The following is a 20473-nucleotide window of genomic DNA, read 5'->3' as shown; positions in this document are numbered from 1 at the left end:
TAAAAAATAAAGCGACATCTTAGTTTGTATTCTTTTCTCTAGCAAATATGAAGTTTGGGTCATGTGACGTGTAGCGCACGTACCGCAGGGCCAATTGTTGTACCTCCACTTCATCACTATCTTCTCGTCAGGTACCTGCACGATACAAAGTCCCGTTTTATGGCACAAGTTGGGAAAAGGAACAACTGGAATTGACAACATGACACTTGGCTGTGGGGCTGGGCGGTAAACCGATATTACGTGTTTCACCGCTAGATTTTACAAACCCCGTTTCCATATGAGTTGGGAAATTGTGTTAGATGTAAATATAAACGGAATACAATGATTTGCAAATCATTTTCAACCCATATTCAGTTGAATGCACTACAAAGACAACATATTTGATGTTCAAACTGATAAACTTTTTTTTTTTTTGCAAATAATAATTAACTTAGAATTTCATGGCTGCAACACGTGCCAAAGTAGTTGGGAAAGGGCATGTTCACCACTGTGTTACATGGCCTTTCCTTTTAACAACACTCAGTAAACATTTGGGAACTGAGCAGACACATTTTTTAAGCTTCTCAGGTGGAATTCTTTCCCATTCTTTCTTGATGTACAGCTTAAGTTGTTCAACAGTCCGGGGGTCTCCGTTGTGGTATTTTAGGCTTCATAATGCGCCACACATTTTCAATGGGAGACAGGTCTGGACTACAGGCAGGCCAGTCTAGTACCCGCACTCTTTTACTATGAAGCCACGTTGATGTAACACGTGGCTTGGCATTGTCTTGCTGAAATAAGCAGGGGCGTCCATGGTAACATTGCTTGGATGGCAACATATGTTGCTCCAAAACCTGTATGTACCTTTCAGCATTAATGACGCCTTCACAGATGTGTAAGTTACCCATGTCTTGGCCACTAATACACCCCCATACCATCACAGATGCTGGCTTTTCAATTTAGCGCCTATAACAATCCGGATGGTTCTTTTCCTCTTTGGTCCGGAAGACACAACGTCCACAGTTTCCAAAAACAATTTGAAATGTGGACTCGTCAGACCACAGAACACTTTTCCACTTTGTATCAGTCCATCTTAGATGAGCTCAGGCCCAGCGAAGCCGACGGCGTTTCTGGGTGTTGTTGGTAAACGGTTTTCGCCTTGCATAGGAGAGTTTTAACTTGCACTTACAGATGTAGCGACCAACTGTGGTTACTGACAGTGGGTTTCTGAAGTGTTCCTGAGCCCATGTGGTGATATCCTTTACACACTGATGTCGCTTGTTGATGCAGTTCAGCCTGAGGGATCGAAGGTCACGGGCTTAGCTGCTTACATGCAGTGATTTCTCCAGATTCTCTGAACCCTTTGATGATATTACGGACAGTAAATGGTGAAATCCCTAAATTCCTTGCAATAGCTGGTTGAGAAAGGTTTTTCTTAAACTGTTCAACAATTTGCTCACACATTTGTTGACAAAGTGGTGACCCTCGCCCCATCCTTGTTTGTGAATGACTGAGCATTTCATGGAATCTACTTTTATAGCCAATCATAGCACCCACCTGTTCCCAATTTGCCTGTTCACCTGTGGGATGTTCCAAATAAGTGTTTGATGAGTATTCCTCAACTTTATCAGTATTTATTGCCACCTTTCCCAACTTCTTTGTCACGTGTTGCTGGCATCAAATTCTAAAGTTAATGATTATTTACAAAAAATGTTTATCAGTTTGAACATCAAATATGTTGTCTTTGTAGCATATTCAACTGAATATGGGTTGAAAATGATTTGCAAATCATTGTATTCCGTTTATATTTACATCTACATTACACAATTTCCCAACTCATGGAAACGGGGTTTGTAGAAAGAGGTATGTACAGTATTTGAGACAATATCACCATACTGACGTACACTATATTGCCAAAAGTATTTGGCCACCCATCCAAATGATGAGAATCAGGTGTCCTAATCACTTGGCCTGGGCACAGGTGTATAAAATCGAGCACTTAAGCATGGAGACTGTTTCTACAAACATCTGTGAAAGAATGGGCCGCCCTCAGTGATTTCCAGCGTGGAACTGTCATAGGATGCCACTTGTGCAAAAAATCCAGTCGTGAAGTTTCCTTGCTCCTAAATATTCCAAAGTTAACTGTCGGCTTTATTATAAGAAAATGAAAGAGTTTGGGAACAACAGCAACTCAGCCACTAAGTGGTAGTCCACGTAAACTGACAGAGGGGTCAGCGGATGCTGAAGCGCATAGTGCAAAGACTTTCTGCACAGTCAGTTGCTACAGAGCTCCAAACTTCATGTGACCTTCCAATTAGCCCACGTACAGTACGCAGAGAGCTTCATGGAATGTGTTTCCATGGCCGAGCAGATGCATCTAAGCCATACGTCACCAAGTCCAATGCAAAGCGTGGGATGCAGTGGTGTAAAGCACGTTGCCACTGGACTCTGAAGCAGTGGAGACGCCTTTTCTGGACTGATGAATCACGCTTTTCCATCTGGCAATCTGATGGATGAGTCTGGGTTTGGAGGTTGCCAGGAGAACACGACATTTCGGACTGCATTGTGCCGAGTGTGAAATTTGGTGGAGGAGGAATTATGGTGTGGGGTTGTTTTTCAGGTGTTGGGCTTGGCCCCTTAGTTCCAGTGAAAGGATCTTTGAATGATCCAGTATACCAAAACATTTTTGGACAATTCCATGCTCCCAACCTTGTGGGAACAGTTTGGAGCGAGCCCCTTCCTCTTCCAACATGACTGTGCACCAGTGCACAAAGCAAGGTCCATAAAGAGTCTAGTGTGGATGAACTTGACTGGCATGCACAGAGTCCTGACCTGAGCCCGGGAGAACACCTTTGGGATGAATTAGAACGGAGACTGAGAGCCAGGCATTCTCGACCAACATCAGTGTGTGACCTCACCAATGCGCCTTTGGAACAATTGTGGGAAATTCCTATAAACACAACCTTGTGGACAGCCTTCCCAGATGAGTTGAAGCTGTAATAGCTGCAAAAGGTGGACCGACATCATATTGAACCCTATGGGTTAGGAATGGGATGGCACTTCAAGTTCATATGTGAGTCAAGGTCGGTGGCCAAATACTTTTGGCAATATAGTGAAGAATAACTTTTGATCATGCCTTTGATAGTTACTCCCGCTTTTTGCCCGCATGTCATTGAATTTCTTCACTTTGACATTTGGAGCACAGGCCAGAGGTCACATCCCGACAACGCTTTGTTTCAATAGTCATTTAAAGGGAAGAGTCTGGGGCACGTCTGGAGTTTGTACCGCGCATTGCAGACACCGAACCCCCCGCCACATTTGCCTTTGCACCTGCACAGAGCTCCAGCGGCCCCTCCTCTTTATTAATATACAAATGTATATTATATGGAGTGAAATTACTGCCAAAACGCAGAAATGTTACCAAAAAAATATTTCACAAACACACTAAAGCATTGGTCTCCAACTACTGGTCCGGCACCGGTCCATGACGCATTTGCTACCGGGCCGCACAGAGACATTAAATCATTTATAACCGACCGCATTTTCTCCTACTTAACTTTCCCCTGTCACACCAATAAGCTTGTTCATAGATGTATTATAAAACTCCTGATAGGAAGTCGCTATTTGCTATATTTGTTACATCTTTGTTACACTGCACATTAATAAACATATCGAATGTAAAGGGAGACAGCACGGCTTGGTTGGTAGAGCGGCCGTGCCAGCAACCTGAGGGTTCCTGGTTCGATCCCCCGGTTCCGCCATCCAATCACATCTGTTGCTCACTTGTGTGTGAAAGGATGAATGTGGAAATAGTGTTAAAGCAATTTACCATTTAAATGTACTAAATTAAAAAGGTCCCAGATTGATGACCGAACATCAGGGCATAGTAGGCCCAGTGTTTCCCACACATTCATTTATTTGTGGCCGCCCGCCACGAAAGAATTACGTCCGCCACAAATGGATTTTTCGGCTTTTGACTCGCTCGACCGCTCATAAAAGCAATGGGACTCTGTCTGTGAATGTACCTTGTAGTTACAACTCCGGTGCAGTAGGTGGCGGTAGCCTACTATGCATTGTAACTCCGCCAATAGCACTTAATTCACCTGGTGGGCCAGAAGAAGAAGACGAAGACAAAGACGAAGACGGGATCAAAATACGAGGGTAATATAGCTTATAGGTAGATAGGTTATAGCTGCATCGCTTGCGGCTCGTCATATATTTAACGTTAATCCGCGATTTCATCGAGCCTGACGCTGCTTCATTAACACCGCCGCTGTTTGACTCGGAGTCTGGGGCAGACGCACGTAATAACAATCACCTGTTTTCTTACCGACGAGCTAACGTGTCCAGGTTATAACCCTGTTGTCAATAAACACACGTGGAGACGGTGCTTCAGATACTACATTAATACTCAAGCTAAAATGTCCACTGCAGCATGTGAATGCAATGAAAAGAATAAAATCTGAGCCAACCAGCTGTTAAAATGTTGTCCAGGTTAATGTTTTGGCCATTTCAAGATTTCAACTGTGATCGGGCTTTAAACAGGTGGCTGACCTGTTCAGATGGGTGTAACTGCTACTGGTCAAAAAATGTGAAATAGCATTTAATTTTACATGTATGCAATGCCATTTAAATGTAATTATAGATAATAATAATAATAAATACTGTGTAGTGTTCTAAATAGTCAACGGGAAGGATTTTAGTAAGATATAAGCCATGAGCACTAAACAGCCAGAAAAAAACCTAGGCAGGACAAGTAAAAATATTGGGGCAAGTAGATTTGAGAAGTCGGGCAAGTAGAAAAATTAGGGCGGAGGGAACAGGTGAGACTCAGCAAACACTGAAAAATAAAGCAGGGTCAGATCAGAAATGCACTTTTCTCATGAAAAGGGTCCTAATTTATATTCCACACCACGACAAAACATACACCTCTGCCTCTGTTTCACTTTATGTTGCTGGTAAATAATATGGTTGTAGTAGTAGGCTAAAGTTAAATTATTTAGTATGCACTAATTAAAGGGGCAGAGCTTTAAGAGACATTTTAGCTTTTATATTTTATAAGATATATTTTTTGTAAGAACCACAATTAATAAATATATTTCAGTGAATAACTAATTGTTCAAATCTGTATATAAATATGTACATAAAGTGTTGTAATTATATTCCAACTCCGCATTCTTCTTGGTCATCGCCGCTGCCGCTGCCGTTGCCACCGCAACCAACCCCCCACCCCCGACCACACCACCACAAATAGATGCCTGCCCTGTGGGAAACACTGAGGCCATAGTAGTTAATCTGAAGTGAAGTGAATTATATTTATATAGTGCTTTTCTCTAGTGACTCAAAGCGCTTTACATAGTGAAACCCAGTATCTACCGGTAAGTTACATTTAAACCAGTGTGGGTGGCACTGGGAGCAGGTGGGTAAAGTGTCTTGCCCAAGGACACAACGGCAGTGACTAGGATGGCGGAAACGGGGATTGAACCTGCAACCCTCAAGTTGCTGGCACGGCCGCTCTACCAACCAAGCTATACCGCCCCAATCTGCATAAGGGAGAAGTGCTAAATTGTTGCATATAATAATTGTGATGAAGAAAGAAAACACACATCTCCTTTGGACAAGTAAGTTAAAGTGCTGCTATTATTGCACATAGCACATTAAGCATGGAACACTGGACCAAAAAAGCTAACAGTGTATGAAATATTGCACAAAATATAAATACATAACTTTTAGTATGGAAATAGAAATCTATTGGAATTAATGGTATTTCTAACTTTATTATATACTCGTGCTCTTATTCTTGAATGTGATGTATCACAAATAACCCATCAGATACTACAGCCAAAAAAGCCTACTAAGAACAAAATTTAGTAAAAAAAACAAAAGTCCATGGAGAGCTTTTTTGCAAAAGGAAAAGGCCGGGGGCTCCCACTAATTCAACGTTATGGTGAGTTTTTTCATGTATTCATTTTTCATGCACTTATTTGCTATATTTACTGTATCTGCCACACGTGGAAGGCCGTTCCATGAAAAGAATGCCTACATTAAACTGGTACTTCTGGTTGGGGACCCCTGCACTAAAAGGATTAGTAAGTAGAAAAACTATTTTCTTTCTTTTGGGATAAACTTTGGCACGGTTTCTCCACTTGTTTTGTTTCTCGTGCGCAGGAACCGTAGTCCGCACTCTTCAACGACAGGTGGTGCTGCTGAGTGGTTCTTCTTGCATTGGCTCCGCCCTCTTGCTCCTTTTAATTGGACCAAATACTGAAGAGAGGCAACTAAAAACAGACTTGGGAATTAAATATGAAAACATTTGCCGACGGAGCGAGTGATTTATGAAACATTTTTTGGAGTTTGTGGAGTTTTGGCAGTAATTTCCCTCCATAGAGGTATACACAGTCCGGTTAAAAGATTCAACAGAACAGCCGTCAAAGCCGACAATCTGCCGCTGCCAACTGCTAAAGTTAACAAATACAGCGCAGCTGAAACCCTAGCTGACGCCACACGTCGCTTGGCAACAGACACTGCCTTTTAAAGGCGCACACACTCATATGAAATTTTTCTCAACTGCATATATTCAAATGTTGTTTTTTTAAAGTAAAGCACTAATTACTTTAAGTAATTAATTACATTTATTAAAGAGTAATTCCATTAGTAATTAAATAACTTTGTTGGTTATTTAACAAGTAACTATACCGTATTTTCCGCACTATAAGGCGCACCTTCAATGAATGGCCTATTTTAAAACGTTGTTCATATATAAGGCGCACCGCACTATAAGGCGCATAGAATAGACGCTACAGTAGAGGCTGGGGTTACTTTATGCATCCCGTAGTTGCGAGACCTGTTGTGGCTCAATATTGGTCCATATATAAGGCGCACCGGATTATAAGGCGCACTGTCAGCTTTTGAGAAAATTGGAAGTTTTTAGGTGCGCCTTATAGTGCGGAAATACGGTAATTACTTTTAAAAGTAATTTTCAGAACACCGGTAGTAACAGTAATGTGGTGTTGAGTTTAAACTAAACACTTTGCATGCTTTGTTTAAAATACCGTTATATATCGTAAATCCCCACTCAGCCTAAAAACTGGGGTATCAGTTTTGGTCCATATCGCCCAGCCCTACTTGGATACAATGTAAAGTAGTCTGTGTACAACTTGTGTAACAGTCTACCGTCCACATGTCTATTCATGTCTAAACCGCTGGCAACAGAAGTCAGTGCACCCTTAAATGAAAATGTCCAAATACAGCTACCGTATTTTTCGGACTATAAGTCACAGTTTTTTTCATAGTTTGGCAGGGGTTCGACTTATACTCAGGAACGACTTGTGTGAAATTATTAAAGGGGAACATTATCACCAGACCTATGTAAGTGTCAACATATACCGTATTTTCCGCACTATAAGGCGCACCTAAAAACCACAAATTTTCTCAAAAGCTAACAGTGCGCCTTATAACCCGGTGCGCTTTATTACGATTCATTTTCATAAAGTTTCGATCTCGCAACTTCGGTAAACAGCCGCCATCTTTTTTCCCGGTAGAACAGGAAGCGCTTCTTCTTCTACGCAAGCAACCGCCAAGGTAAGCACCCGCCCCCATAGAACAGGAAGCGCTACCACCCGCCCCCGGAAGAAAAAGAAGCGCGCGGATATTTCGTTTCATTTCCTTTGTGTGTTTACATCTGTAAAGACCAGACTACAAAATGGCTCCTACTAAGCGACACGCTTATAACGCAGAATTTAAACTTAAGGCAATAAGTCATGCCGAAGAACACGGAAATAGAGCAGCAGCAAGAGAATATAACATAAATGAATCAATGGTGCGTAGGTGGAGGAAGCAAGAAGATGACCTGCGCCAGGTAAAGAAGACAAAACAGAGTTTCCGAGGGAACAAAGCAAGATGGCAACAGTTGGAGGACGAACTCGAACAGTGGGTTGTTGAGCAGAGAGCAGCAAGCAGAAGTGTCAGCACCATCACTATTCGAATGAAGGCAACAACGCTAGCAAGCGAACTTCACCTGGATGATTTTAAAGGTGGTGCTTCTTGGTGTTTCCGGTTTATGAAAAGACGCAATCTCTCCATCCGCACACGGACCACTATTTCACAGCAACTGCCTAACGACTTTAAAGAAAAGCTGGCTACTTTCCGTGCATATTGTAAAAACAAGATAGCGGAAAAAAAGATCCGGCCAGAGAACATTATCAACATGGACGAGGTTCCACTGACTTTTGATATTCCTGTGAACCGCACTGTTGATACAACGGGAGCACGTACGGTGAATATTCGCACCACAGGGAATGAGAAGTCGTCCTTCACTGTGGTTCTAGCTTGCCATGCTAATGGCCAGAAACTTCCTCCCATGGTGATATTCAAAAGGAAGACCTTGCCAAAAGAGACCTTTCCAGCCGGCGTCATCATAAAAGCTAACTCGAAGGGATGGATGGATGAAGAAAAGATGAGCGAGTGGTTAAGGGAAGTTTACGCGAAGAGGCCGGGTGGCTTTTTTCACGCAGCTCCGTCCATGTTGATATACGACTCTATGCGCGCCCACATCACAGATGGTGTCAAAAAACAAGTGAAGCACACAAATACAACACTCGCCGTCATTCCGGGTGGATTAACCAAAGAACTCCAACCGCTGGATATTGGTGTCAACAGGGCATTCAAATCACGACTGCGAACGGCGTGGGAACAATGGATGACCGAAGGCGAACACACCTTCACTAAGACGGGCAGACAGCGCCGGACGACATACGCCAACATTTGCCAGTGGATCGTAAATGCCTGGGCAGATATTTCGGTCACAACTGTGGTCCGAGCTTTCCGGAAGGCAGGATTCACAGAACTACTGGACAACAACAGCGACACTGACTCCGATGACTTCGAAGAGACGGAGCCGGCCATTTTGGAACCCACGCTTGCGCAACTTTTCAATTCGGACACCGAAGACGAAGAATTCGAAGGATTTACGAATGAAGAATAACTTCAGAAAGTGAGCGCTATGTTTATTTTGTGTGTTGTGACATTAACGTTCGAGCAACATTATGTTGCTATTGCTCTACACCATTTTGAATTTTACTATGTTTGTGATTGCACATTTGTACATTTTGGGACAGAGTTGTTAGAACGCTGGTTTTCAATATATTATTAAAGTTTGACTGAACTATCTGACTGTTTTTTTGACATTCACTTTAGCGCAGCGTAGGCGCGGCTTATAGTCCGGGGCGGCTTATTGGTGGACAAAGTTATGAAATATGTAATTCATTGAAGGTGCGGCTAATAATCCGGTGCGCCTTATAGTGCGGAAAATACGGTACCTTGATGTTGCAGAAAAAAGACCATATATTTTTTTAACCGATTTCCGAACTCTTATGGGTGAATTTTGGCGAATTAAACGCCTTTCTATTATTCACTCTCGGAGCGACGTGACGTCACATCGGGAAGCAATCCGCCATTTTCTCAAACACCGAGTCAAATCAGCTCTGTTATTTTCCGTTTTTTCGACTGTTTTCCGTACCTTGGAGACATCATGCCTTGTCAGTGTGTTGTCGGAGGGTGTAACAACACGAACAGGGACGGATTCAAGTTGCACCAGTGGCCCAAAGATGCGAAAGTGGCAAGAAATTGGACGTTTGTTCCGCACACTTTACCGACGAAAGCTATGCTACGACAGAGATGGCAAGAATGTGTGGATATCCTGCGACACTCAAAGTAGATGCATTTCCAACGATAAAGTCAAAGAAATCTGCCGCCAGACCACCAGGAAAAGAGTGCGGATGAGGGTATGTCTACAGAATATATTAATTGATGAAAACTGGGCTGTCTGCACTCTCAAACTGCATGTTATTGCCAAATGTATTTCATATGCTGTAAACCTAGTTCATAGTTGTTAGTTTCCTTTAATGCCAAACAAACACATACTAATCGTTGGTTAGAAGGCGATCGCCGAATTCGTCCTCGCTTTCTCCCGTGTCGCTGGCTGTCGTGTCGTTTTCGTCGGTTTCGCTTCCATACGGTTCAAACCGATATGGCTCAATAGCTTCAGTTTCTTCTTCAATTTTGTTTTCGCTACCTGCCTCCACACTACAACCATCCGTTTCAATACATGCGTAATCTGTTGAATCGCTTAAGCCGCTGAAATCCGAGTCTGAATCCGAGCTAATGTCGCTATAAACTTGCTGTTCTATCCGCCATGTTTGTTTGTATCGGCATCACTATGTGACGTCACAGGAAAATGGACGGGTGTATATAACGATGGTTAAAATCAGGCACTTTGAAGCTTTTTTTAGGGATATTGCGTGATGGGTAAAATTTTGAAAAAAACTTCGAAAAATAAAATAAGCCACTGGGAACTGATTTTTAATGGTTTTAAACCCTTCTGAAATTCTGATAATGTTCCCCTTTAACACATTACCGTAAAATATCAAATAATATTATTTAGCTCATTCACGTAAGAGACTAGACGTATAAGATTTCATGGGATTTAGCGATTAGAAGTGACAGATTGTTTGGTAAATGTATAGCATGTTCTATATGTTATAGTTATTTGAATGACTCTTACCATAATATGTTACGTTAACATACCAGGCACGTTCTCAGTTGCTTATTTATGCCTCATATAACGTACACTTATTCAGCCTGTTGTTCACTATTCTTTATTCATTTTAAATTGCCTTTCAAATGTCTATTCTTGGTGTTGGCTTTTATCAAATAAATTTCCCCCAAAAATGCGACTTATACTCCAGTGAGACTTATATATGTTTTTTTTCCTTCTTTATTATGCATTTTCGGGCGGTGCGACTTATACTCCGAAAAATACGGTAAGCATATAAAGTCAAATTGTACTTTAAAGTTTGATGGCTTTGTAGCTAAACTGAGACAAAGTATTAGGCCTTGTTCACACTGCAGGTTAATTCAGATTTTTTTTGCCCATAAATGACCCGTATCGGGTTTTTTCAAGTCTGTGTGAACAGACTAAATACATGCACAAATGTTACATGCATGTGTAACTGTGGAGGAGCAGTCACATTACAGTCTGCAAAGCATGCGTGCACGTTTGTATCCCCGCAGTCTACTAAACCTGTAGAAAAGTCATCTTTGAGGCTGAGGTGAAGACCACTCTTACCAGTTCAGTGAATTCCCCCAAAACATTTCCATCGAGAAGACGGAATTTGCCGCCCTTCTCTGCGTCCACCATCGCTGGAGCGTGTGTGAACGCTTGAGTCATCTGCAAAAACAGCAATCATTTAATGTGTCAACAACTATACAAATCAATCCAGTCTGATCTGATACATCCTAGAATACTCCTGATTCAGCATTTGGCCGTATTACTCACAGATTTTTGCTTTTTGCGTATGGCCAGAAAACAACGTGGGCTAATGGCAGGAATCTACTGTACACGCAAAATGTTCTGAGTTCAGATAAGTGAGCATTTTCAAGGAGTAACTACTACTACTGTTTTGAAAAACTCCAGTGACCAGTAGGGATGATGTTTGATAAGAAATTATCGAGTTCGAGCCTATTATCGAATCCTCTTATCGAACCGATTCCTTATCGAGTCCAGATAGGTTGTTGTATATGGAAAAAAAACACACAATATTTGGTTTAACAAAAGCTCACTTTTATTATACAAGAAAAAAATAAAATCTAATAAATAAATAAATATTGACTGTTACCCCCTAAAAAAATAAAATAAAATAAATAAATATTGACTGTTGTTACCCAACGTATATTAAGTGGGATTTTTCGGAAAAACAAATATATACAGTAACACAAAAACAACCTGTCTCTGTGATCACTAAAAGTGTATAAATAATAATTTAGTGTTAAATAAAATCAGTTCCTTGGGCACAAAACTGAAAATAATACAGCTCTCTGCTGCTATTTGACATAACTGTTTGTTATGATGCTTTGACATTTTTGCACTTTATTTCTTTATTGAAAGAAAATTCTATGAAGAGAAAAGTTGTTTGCAAATGTGGTTACAATGCTAAAAAATGAAAAGTTAAAGCTAAAAAAAGAAATACACTTTATTGAGTTAACATTATTTCTTTATGGGGGAAAGATGTGATGTTATGAGCTAGGAAAAAATAACAACTACCCTACCCAGCATGCAACGGGAGTGACGAGCAAGCGCGGTAGCCCGAAAAGTGTTGTTGCATGTCGCCACCCGGCAGCTAAGAATGAGGTTATGAGCACGCTGTGAAAGTAAACGTCAAGAACTCAGCCAACACGCCTCGTCTGCATTATTTATAATTAGACAGACAACACATATACAGTGTGATTTTGTTTTGTTTACAAGGAAAGAAAAACGGGAGATTATGTCATATATGTTGTATCAATATGTATGTGCTGCGGTTGCTTTAAGAACGTTGCGACAGCTGCCGTAAAGGAGGTGCGTTGCTAGCCTGGTTGCTATGTTTGCGGTTGGTCGTAAAAGTGTTAGTCATGTGTTTGTACCCTGCTCAAATCTCTCAGTAAAGTTATTCATTGGATTATACCTTTTGTTTTGAACTTTATTACACCTTGGAGCGCTTTTTCTGGTCCATTGTTTTCCTGCTTTCGCTATCTGCGCCTAATGACTGAGCTACGTGACGTCATTTCTTGTGATGTCCCACGGAGCATTTCTGGTCGGGACGGGATTCGAATAAAGAACCAACTCTTTTTCTTTACTATAGTGGTCTCGATAACGGGTTCCGGTTCTCAAAAAGGGATTCGAGTCCGAGGACTCGGTTCTTTTCTTATCAAACAACCGGGAGAACCGGTTTCGAGTATCATCCCTAGTGACCAGTCAAGAAAAAAAACTTGCTTGTTGAATAACAAAACTTGGCCAGAAGTATGAATAATTAATTTGTGGTTTGACTCTGACAAACATTGTCAGTGTCACAGTACTAATTAATTATTCATTCTTTTTATGAGTTAAATCAGGTCTGTCCAAACTACAGCCCACGAGAAGTCACAAGATTTTTAAAGAGTCCTGCGGAATGGCTCAAGCTTAATTTGAATGATCCGTCAATTTAATTGCTACAGCTTTGCTGCCATCTTGAGGACAACGTGAACAAAGCATTTCCTTTACATTTCCTTATGACACAATCCAACTAACCTATTCCAATCATGGCGCAAAAAAACTTCAACCAACATAAAAAGTAGACACACATGGTCACACATAACACTACCTGCTCACTGAACTTTGTGGATATTATAAAAAATGTCCATTCACAATACATATTTCAAAATTACACCTATTTAAATCTACTACCATGCATGATGGGAAAAATGGAAAACTCTTCACACTTATCAATGTTTGGCGCATTTAAACTGCTTGATATTTCTGATTGATTACAAAACTTTAGGGCTGTCGTCATGGAAGTGAACAAAGTAAGAGTCAAACTTTCACATACTCAATATCCAATTATTTATACATATACATACATATATATGTATGTACACATACATAAACACACATTCATATACATACGTTTGTGTATACACACACATTTACATATATACACAAATACATACATACACACATACATACATGCATACATATATACACACACACACACACACACTTATTTATACACATACACATACATCTAAAGGCTGAAATATACTCTCGCGTCACATAGCTTACGTACGCAAGCCTTGCTCCTCTACCAACATACCCTCCCACAGATCTTTACATCCATCCATCCATCCATTTTCTACCGCTTATTCCCTTTGGGGTCGATGTACATCCAAAAAAATCTAGCTTTTGAGTGTTCACTAACAACAAAGGAAACTTCCCACATCCTAAAATACATTAAAGACAATTTACATCAAAGACAAAAGTTTTAAATAGAAGTAATATGACGGTTTTATTTTTTTCTATTTTCTTTTGTTATCCCCCGTTATCCTTTGTTTCTTTTTCTTGATTACTGTTTGAAAATTATAGAGACAAATAATTTCTATTTACATATTTTGAAATAAATGTATAGAAACATGTTTACTTGCCTGTTCTGGTTGTTTGAATTGTATATAATTAAGTTAGAACAAAGAAGAGCTGTAATTGGTCAGTTTGATTTGCCATCATTTATGGGTCCGCACAGCCCACCACCGCAAACATCTTTCAAAACAATTAGTTCCAACTCCAACATTAAAATTGTTGGTTGAAGTTTATTTCGAACATGTATGCAATTTTAACATGATACATCACACATTTTATCATTTGTCCTTACAAAAAGTGTAGGAAGAACCAAGGCTTATTTAATCCTACCCCTTTTCCACTTCATAGCAACTACTGACACATATGTTCACTTCATGTTCTCAAATTGTAACCCAATTTACATCAATGAATTCTAAATACAACATTTCTCTTACAGAAATAAATAGTTGAGTCAGTTAGAATTTACATGACAGAAATATATTTTTTCCAATGAGTTCAAGATGATTATCTGAATTATTTTTCATTTTACTTTGTGTTGAACAACCTCTTAAACTGCATCATATTCATGATTGTGGCTGCCACTACTACAAGCAGGAAAACGTGAAGAGAATTGCAAGAAGGTCCCGACTGCGTGTACCGAAACAGAAATTGTGAATGACTGACAAGAGGTTTACTCTGTTCTAAGGCTGGACAATTAATCTGATTTTAATTCAGATTACAATTATGGCTTCTCACGATCATGAAAATACAATAATCGGAAAAAAATACGATGAGATGAGGCGCGAATGAGTGAGAGAAGAGCTCGTCTAGTAGAATTTGGGGATGTCACCATGGTTGCTACTTTGTATTTGACACTTATGCAAAATAAATAATCATTAAACTCAACAAAAAAGTAAGTCATAGGATTTCAGGTGTTCATGTAACCGCGGACGCAGTCACATAGTTGGCCAATAAAACAGAATCCGCTGATAAACGCAAAAAAATATATCAGGGAAATTGACATGTGAGTGAAATGTTGTCATTGTGAGGAGAAGAAACATTTGTTTGGGAAAACTGTTAGTGCTTATTCATCCCCGACACACTCAGTCCATGTCCTGAATTAAACAATGTGAACGTCGAGAACTTCAAACAGTGACTAAACTACGAAGCTATAACTAGCAAGAACAATCCATACACCTACAACACACATCATCTGTTGTGTTGTTGTGAACGACATCCTTGATGTAAGATCAATGATCAAACAGTGGCCGCAACTTGGGAGGCACTCTTTTTCAACATCCTCAATCAAGTGAGTCGAGCACAATAATAGCATGGAGCAGTCTGACTGCGCTAATAAAATAAAAGGTTTCAAAAAAGTATCTTACACAAGCATTATGCACTTAAAGCACCTATTGATACATTTACACAATTATTATGCTTTGACCTAAATAACATACTGGTCAAAATTATCAAAAGATGTATTGCACCAATAAAAGTGAGGATTTTTGCAATTAATTAACAAATATTTTATTACATTTTATTTTACACAAAAAGCACACACTATGGGGATAAAATAAGTCTAAAAGGTAAAAAAAAACTGAATTAAAAACAAAAGGGGAAAAAATGAATTTATTGGTTTTTATATTGCTAATGTTATTTAAATTTGTTATTGCTATTATTTTTTTACTTGTTGGTTTATTTGTTACTAATCAATATCGTTTTTTGAAACTATATTTAAAATTTAATTTTGTGGTACAATACATACTCTTGTTTTCAAATAATGAATAATTGTGTAATTAATCATGATTACAATATCAATCAAAAATAATTGTGATTATTATTTTTGACATAATTGTCCTATTCATGTAATTCTTCTGTCCAATCAACGTGCTCAGGTGCTGAGGGCCATGCACAGAGAGAGACCTCTTGTATCCATTTTGAAAGCCAGAGAGGAAGACGTAGCAATTTATCGATAACTGCAAAGTTAATGACCTCATTTCCATTTATTGTTTGATTTATTTACTCATTTATTTTTTAATGCCTCTGGACATCGTATTTAATGCTTTTTAATTCTATTGAAAGCCTTAATTTTCGCAAAAATCCATTTAAAGACTTAATGCTTTTTAATGACCCGTGGAAACCCCGTTTCAGGTATGCTGTTTCATTCCATTGATGCGGCTATGCTACAGCGAACGTGGCAACATTGCTTCGTGCAAGGAGTGGTGCCCATATAGAGGTGTATTAAGTGAGGTAAAAGAAACTTTGACAACCACTGATTACATTAAATAGACTTTAGTTAACAAATCTTGTCAACTGCCTGTGTAATATATTTGTAAAATTTTAAAGAGACCTTACGGACACACGTATAACTGAAGTGTACTGCTGCTCCTGTGCAGGTGTGTTAAACATTATCTCAGAGAATATTGTACAAATAATTTGATTCCTTATACAGTGCATGTAAACAAAAAAGGGGATTTGAAGAGGACACCTTGGACACGACAGTGATGTGCGGTACCACTGATTTTTTTCCCCCGATCCCAAATAAAATTCAGGCTGTATCAGCGATACCGGTACTTTGTGCAAATATACCTAACGTGTCTGGTAACATTTTAAAAGTTCTGTGTCTTCAAATAATACACTAATCGATGAAAACAGTAAAATGTAAGAAAAAAAATCTGCATGTAATAAGAAAAAGCTGAAAATTTTAAACTACATACATACAGGTAAAAGCCAGTAAATTAGAATATTTTGAAAAACTTGATTTATTTCAGTAATTGCATTCAAAAGGTGTAACTTGTACATTATATTTATTCATTGCACACAGACTGATGCATTCAAATGTTTATTTCATTTAATTTTGATGATTTGAAGTGGCAACAAATGAAAATCCAAAATTCCGTGTGTCACAAAATTAGAATATTACTTAAGGCTAATACAAAAAAGGGATTTTTAGAAATGTTGGCCAACTGAAAAGTATGAAAATGAAAAATATGAGCATGTACAATACTCAATACTTGGTTGGAGCTCCTTTTGCCTCAATTACTGCGTTAATGCGGCGTGGCATGGAGTCGATGAGTTTCTGGCACTGCTCAGGTGTTATGAGAGCCCAGGTTGCTCTGATAGTGGCCTTCAACTCTTCTGCGTTTTTGGGTCTGGCATTCTGCATCTTCCTTTTCACAATACCCCACAGATTTTCTATGGGGCTAAGGTCAGGGGAGTTGGCGGGCCAATTTAGAACAGAAATACCATGGTCCGTAAACCAGGCACGGGTAGATTTTGCGCTGTGTGCAGGCGCCAAGTCCTGTTGGAACTTGAAATCTCCATCTCCATAGAGCAGGTCAGCAGCAGGAAGCATGAAGTGCTCTAAAACTTGCTGGTAGACGGCTGCGTTGACCCTGGATCTCAGGAAACAGAGTGGACCGACACCAGCAGATGACATGGCACCCCAAACCATCACTGATGGTTTGGGTTGGTTTGGTTTGCATTTCCTTTGGAAATCGAGGTCCCAGAGTCTGGAGGAAGACATGAGAGGCACAGGATCCACGTTGCCTGAAGTCTAGTGTAAAGTTTCCACCATCAGTGGTGGTTTGGGGTGCCATGTCATCTGCTGGTGTTGGTCCACTCTGTTTCCTGAGATCCAGGGTCAACGCAGCCGTCTACCAGCAAGTTTTAGAGCACTTCATGCTTCCTGCTGCTGACCTGCTCTATGGAGATGGAGATTTCAAGTTCCAACAGGACTTGGCGCCTGCACACAGCGCAAAATCTACCCGTGCCTGGTTTACGGACCATGGTATTTCTGTTCTAAATTGGCCCGCCAACTCCCCTGACCTTAGCCCCATAGAAAATCTGTGGGGTATTGTGAAAAGGAAGATGCAGAATGCCAGACCCAAAAACGCAGAAGAGTTGAAGGCCACTATCAGAGCAACCTGGGCTCTCATAACACCTGAGCAGTGCCAGAAACTCATCGACTCCATGCCACGCCGCATTAACGCAGTAATTGAGGCAAAAGGAGCTCCAACCAAGTATTGAGTATTGTACATGCTCATATTTTTCATTTTCATACTTTTCAGTTGGCCAACATTTCTAAAAATCCCTTTTTTGTATTAGCCTTAAGTAATATTCTAATTTTGTGACACACGGAATTTTGGATTTTCATTTGTTGCCACTTCAAATCATCAAAATTAAATGAAATAAACATTTGAATGCATCAGTCTGTGTGCAATGAATAAATATAATGTACAAGTTACACCTTTTGAATGCAATTACTGAAATAAATCAAGTTTTTCAAAATATTCCAATTTACTGGCTTTTACCTGTACATATATAAATACACATACATACATACTAGAGATGCGCGGTTTGCGGACACAACCGCGGAGTCCGCGGATTATCCGCGGGTCGGGCGGTTGAAATAAAAAAAAAATTAGATTTTATCCGCGGGTCGGGTCGGGCGGTTGAAATTTTAAAAAAATTAGATTTTAAATAGATTCAGGCGGGTGGCAGTTAAACCAATTGGGAAATATATATACATAGTTAAATGTTGTTACCCACATACGAAAAACGAGCAGGCACCTGCAGCATATGCCACAACAGAAAAAGAAAAAAAAAAAGAGATGGACACTTTTACGGAGCGGAGAAGGGACGCCTCGCCGGGGTCCGGGACCGAGGCCCCTTCCCCCGAGAGGGCCCCACCGGGAGCCGTAGCGGAGGTGATCCGCGAGAAGGGCCCGACGCACGTCCAGGGTCACCACCGCGCCCACCGCACCGACACCCCGCCTCATCCGCCTTCGCCGCGGCCGGCGTCACGCGCAGCAGGTAAGCAGCTTACCTGCCCGCCACCCCCGTGGCCGGGGGCTCGTAACAGGGGTCACTCCGCGCGCGCAGCTTAACTGCCCGCCACCCCCGTTGCCGGGGGCGCGTAACCGGGGGCGCGTAACAGGGGTCACTCCGCGCACAGTGCGCTCACGAAAGGGGTGGGGCTCACCCTGGTGAGCCGAGTGGGCCACTTTTGGTAAGCAGAACTGGCGCTGCGGGATGAACCGAACGCCGGGTTAAGGCGCCCGATGCCGACGCTCATCAGACCCCAGAAAAGGTGTTGGTTGATATAGACAGCAGGACGGTGGCCATGGAAGTCGGAACCCGCTAAGGAGTGTGTAACAACCCACCTGCCGAATCAACTAGCCCTGAAAATGGATGACGCTGGAGCGTCGGGCCCATACCCGGCCGTCGCCGGCAGCGAGAGCTAGGCCGCGACGAGTAGGATGGCCGCCGCTGTGCGCGCTGAAGCCTCGGGCGCGAGCCCGGGTGGAGCCGCCGTGGGTGCGAGGGACATCGCACCTCCACGCGCTTGGAGGTGCGCTCAGCGCGGCTCCCAGATGATTGCGCACTGGTGTGCGTCTGGGCCGTGACAGCGTGGCACGCATTGAATGTCTCTGCTACATTGGATCAGTCTCCTTTCTTTAACAGGCAAAAGCTTTATAACCTCACTAATGCCTTGCATCGTCTATATTAGATATATAACAACGGGCGGGTGCGGTTTTGATTAAATGTTAGTTCGGGTGAATGCGGATGGTTGACGACTTTTGTGATGCGGTTGCGGATGAAATAATTGCCTATCCGCGCATCTCTGATACATACATACAGTATATATATATATATATATATATATATATAGACACACATACATATTTATACATCTAAAATAATATAAGTTCCCAAAAGAAAAATGTAATATAAATAAAATATAAACTAAGTTTCGTTAGTTAATTAAAAAAAATACTAACTCATGAATTAATTTGAAAAATTAAAACAACCATAATAAACACTATTAAATATGTACCTGCACGTTAATATTTTCATACAGGCAGAATTTTTTGACAGACTATGCTCTGCAGTTAAAAAATCATATTTTTATTCTATTCCTACATAGGGGAAAAACAGGAAAAATGTAAGAAAAATAAATTGGGTATGAAACGATATAAAGTTTAAATGTTCTAATTAATTAATAATAATATACTTAATCACCTATATACAAAGCTGACAGAATATCTGGTTTTAGCTTTTTTTTTTTAAATAAACAATATCAATATGGCTTCCACATACTTTGACTTTTCAGTAAAGTTTGGACACCCCTGAACTAAAGTATCAAAAGTACCATTATTTTAATTTGAGAATCAATATTAGAGCATAAAGATCTGATATCGGTAGTATGGATCCGCACATAACTACACAACACTCACCTCCTGGTTGACAAAGACTCTGTAGAGGTCTGCAGGCGACGTGAGGAACGTCTCCCTCATGCTGAACTTGCACGTGGGGATCTTCACGCCCGTGTGGACCGGCGCCGCAGTGCTGCTTGAAGATGAAATCTAGTCCATGAATAGAAGAAGTTAGCACCTGCTACGACACCTCACGGAAGACAGTGTGACGGCGGGCGCCAGAGCAGTGAACCTGGGTTTTGTCCGCCTTGGCTTTGGACTGCGAGGTGGACTGCAGCTGCACCATGCCGTTCGCAGTGGGCAGGATCATCCCCTGGGTAAACTCTGCACGTTATCAAGAACAAGCCGTGATTAACAAGCAGCCACACAGTCC

The 20473-nt window shown here is 40.9% G+C and overlaps 1 protein-coding gene across 1 annotated transcript in view; it reads right to left on the bottom strand.

Moving 5' to 3' along the window:
* ahsa1b (AHA1, activator of heat shock protein ATPase homolog 1b) overlaps positions 1-20473 on the bottom strand; it is a 30932-nt gene that overhangs the window by 641 nt on the left and 9818 nt on the right. Inside the window, exons 5-8 of the mRNA XM_061987425.2 lie at positions 20333-20424; positions 20122-20250; positions 11105-11206; positions 84-135 (exon numbers count right to left, since the gene is read on the bottom strand). Of these exons, the coding sequence (XP_061843409.1) occupies positions 84-135; positions 11105-11206; positions 20122-20250; positions 20333-20424 (375 nt within the window). The remainder of the gene's footprint in view (positions 1-83; positions 136-11104; positions 11207-20121; positions 20251-20332; positions 20425-20473) is intronic.

The sequence above is a fragment of the Nerophis lumbriciformis genome, linkage group LG26 (genome assembly GCF_033978685.3).
Source record: "Nerophis lumbriciformis linkage group LG26, RoL_Nlum_v2.1, whole genome shotgun sequence".
Lineage (NCBI taxonomy): Eukaryota > Metazoa > Chordata > Actinopteri > Syngnathiformes > Syngnathidae > Nerophis > Nerophis lumbriciformis.
This window is presented reverse-complemented; position numbering and strand designations above follow the sequence as displayed.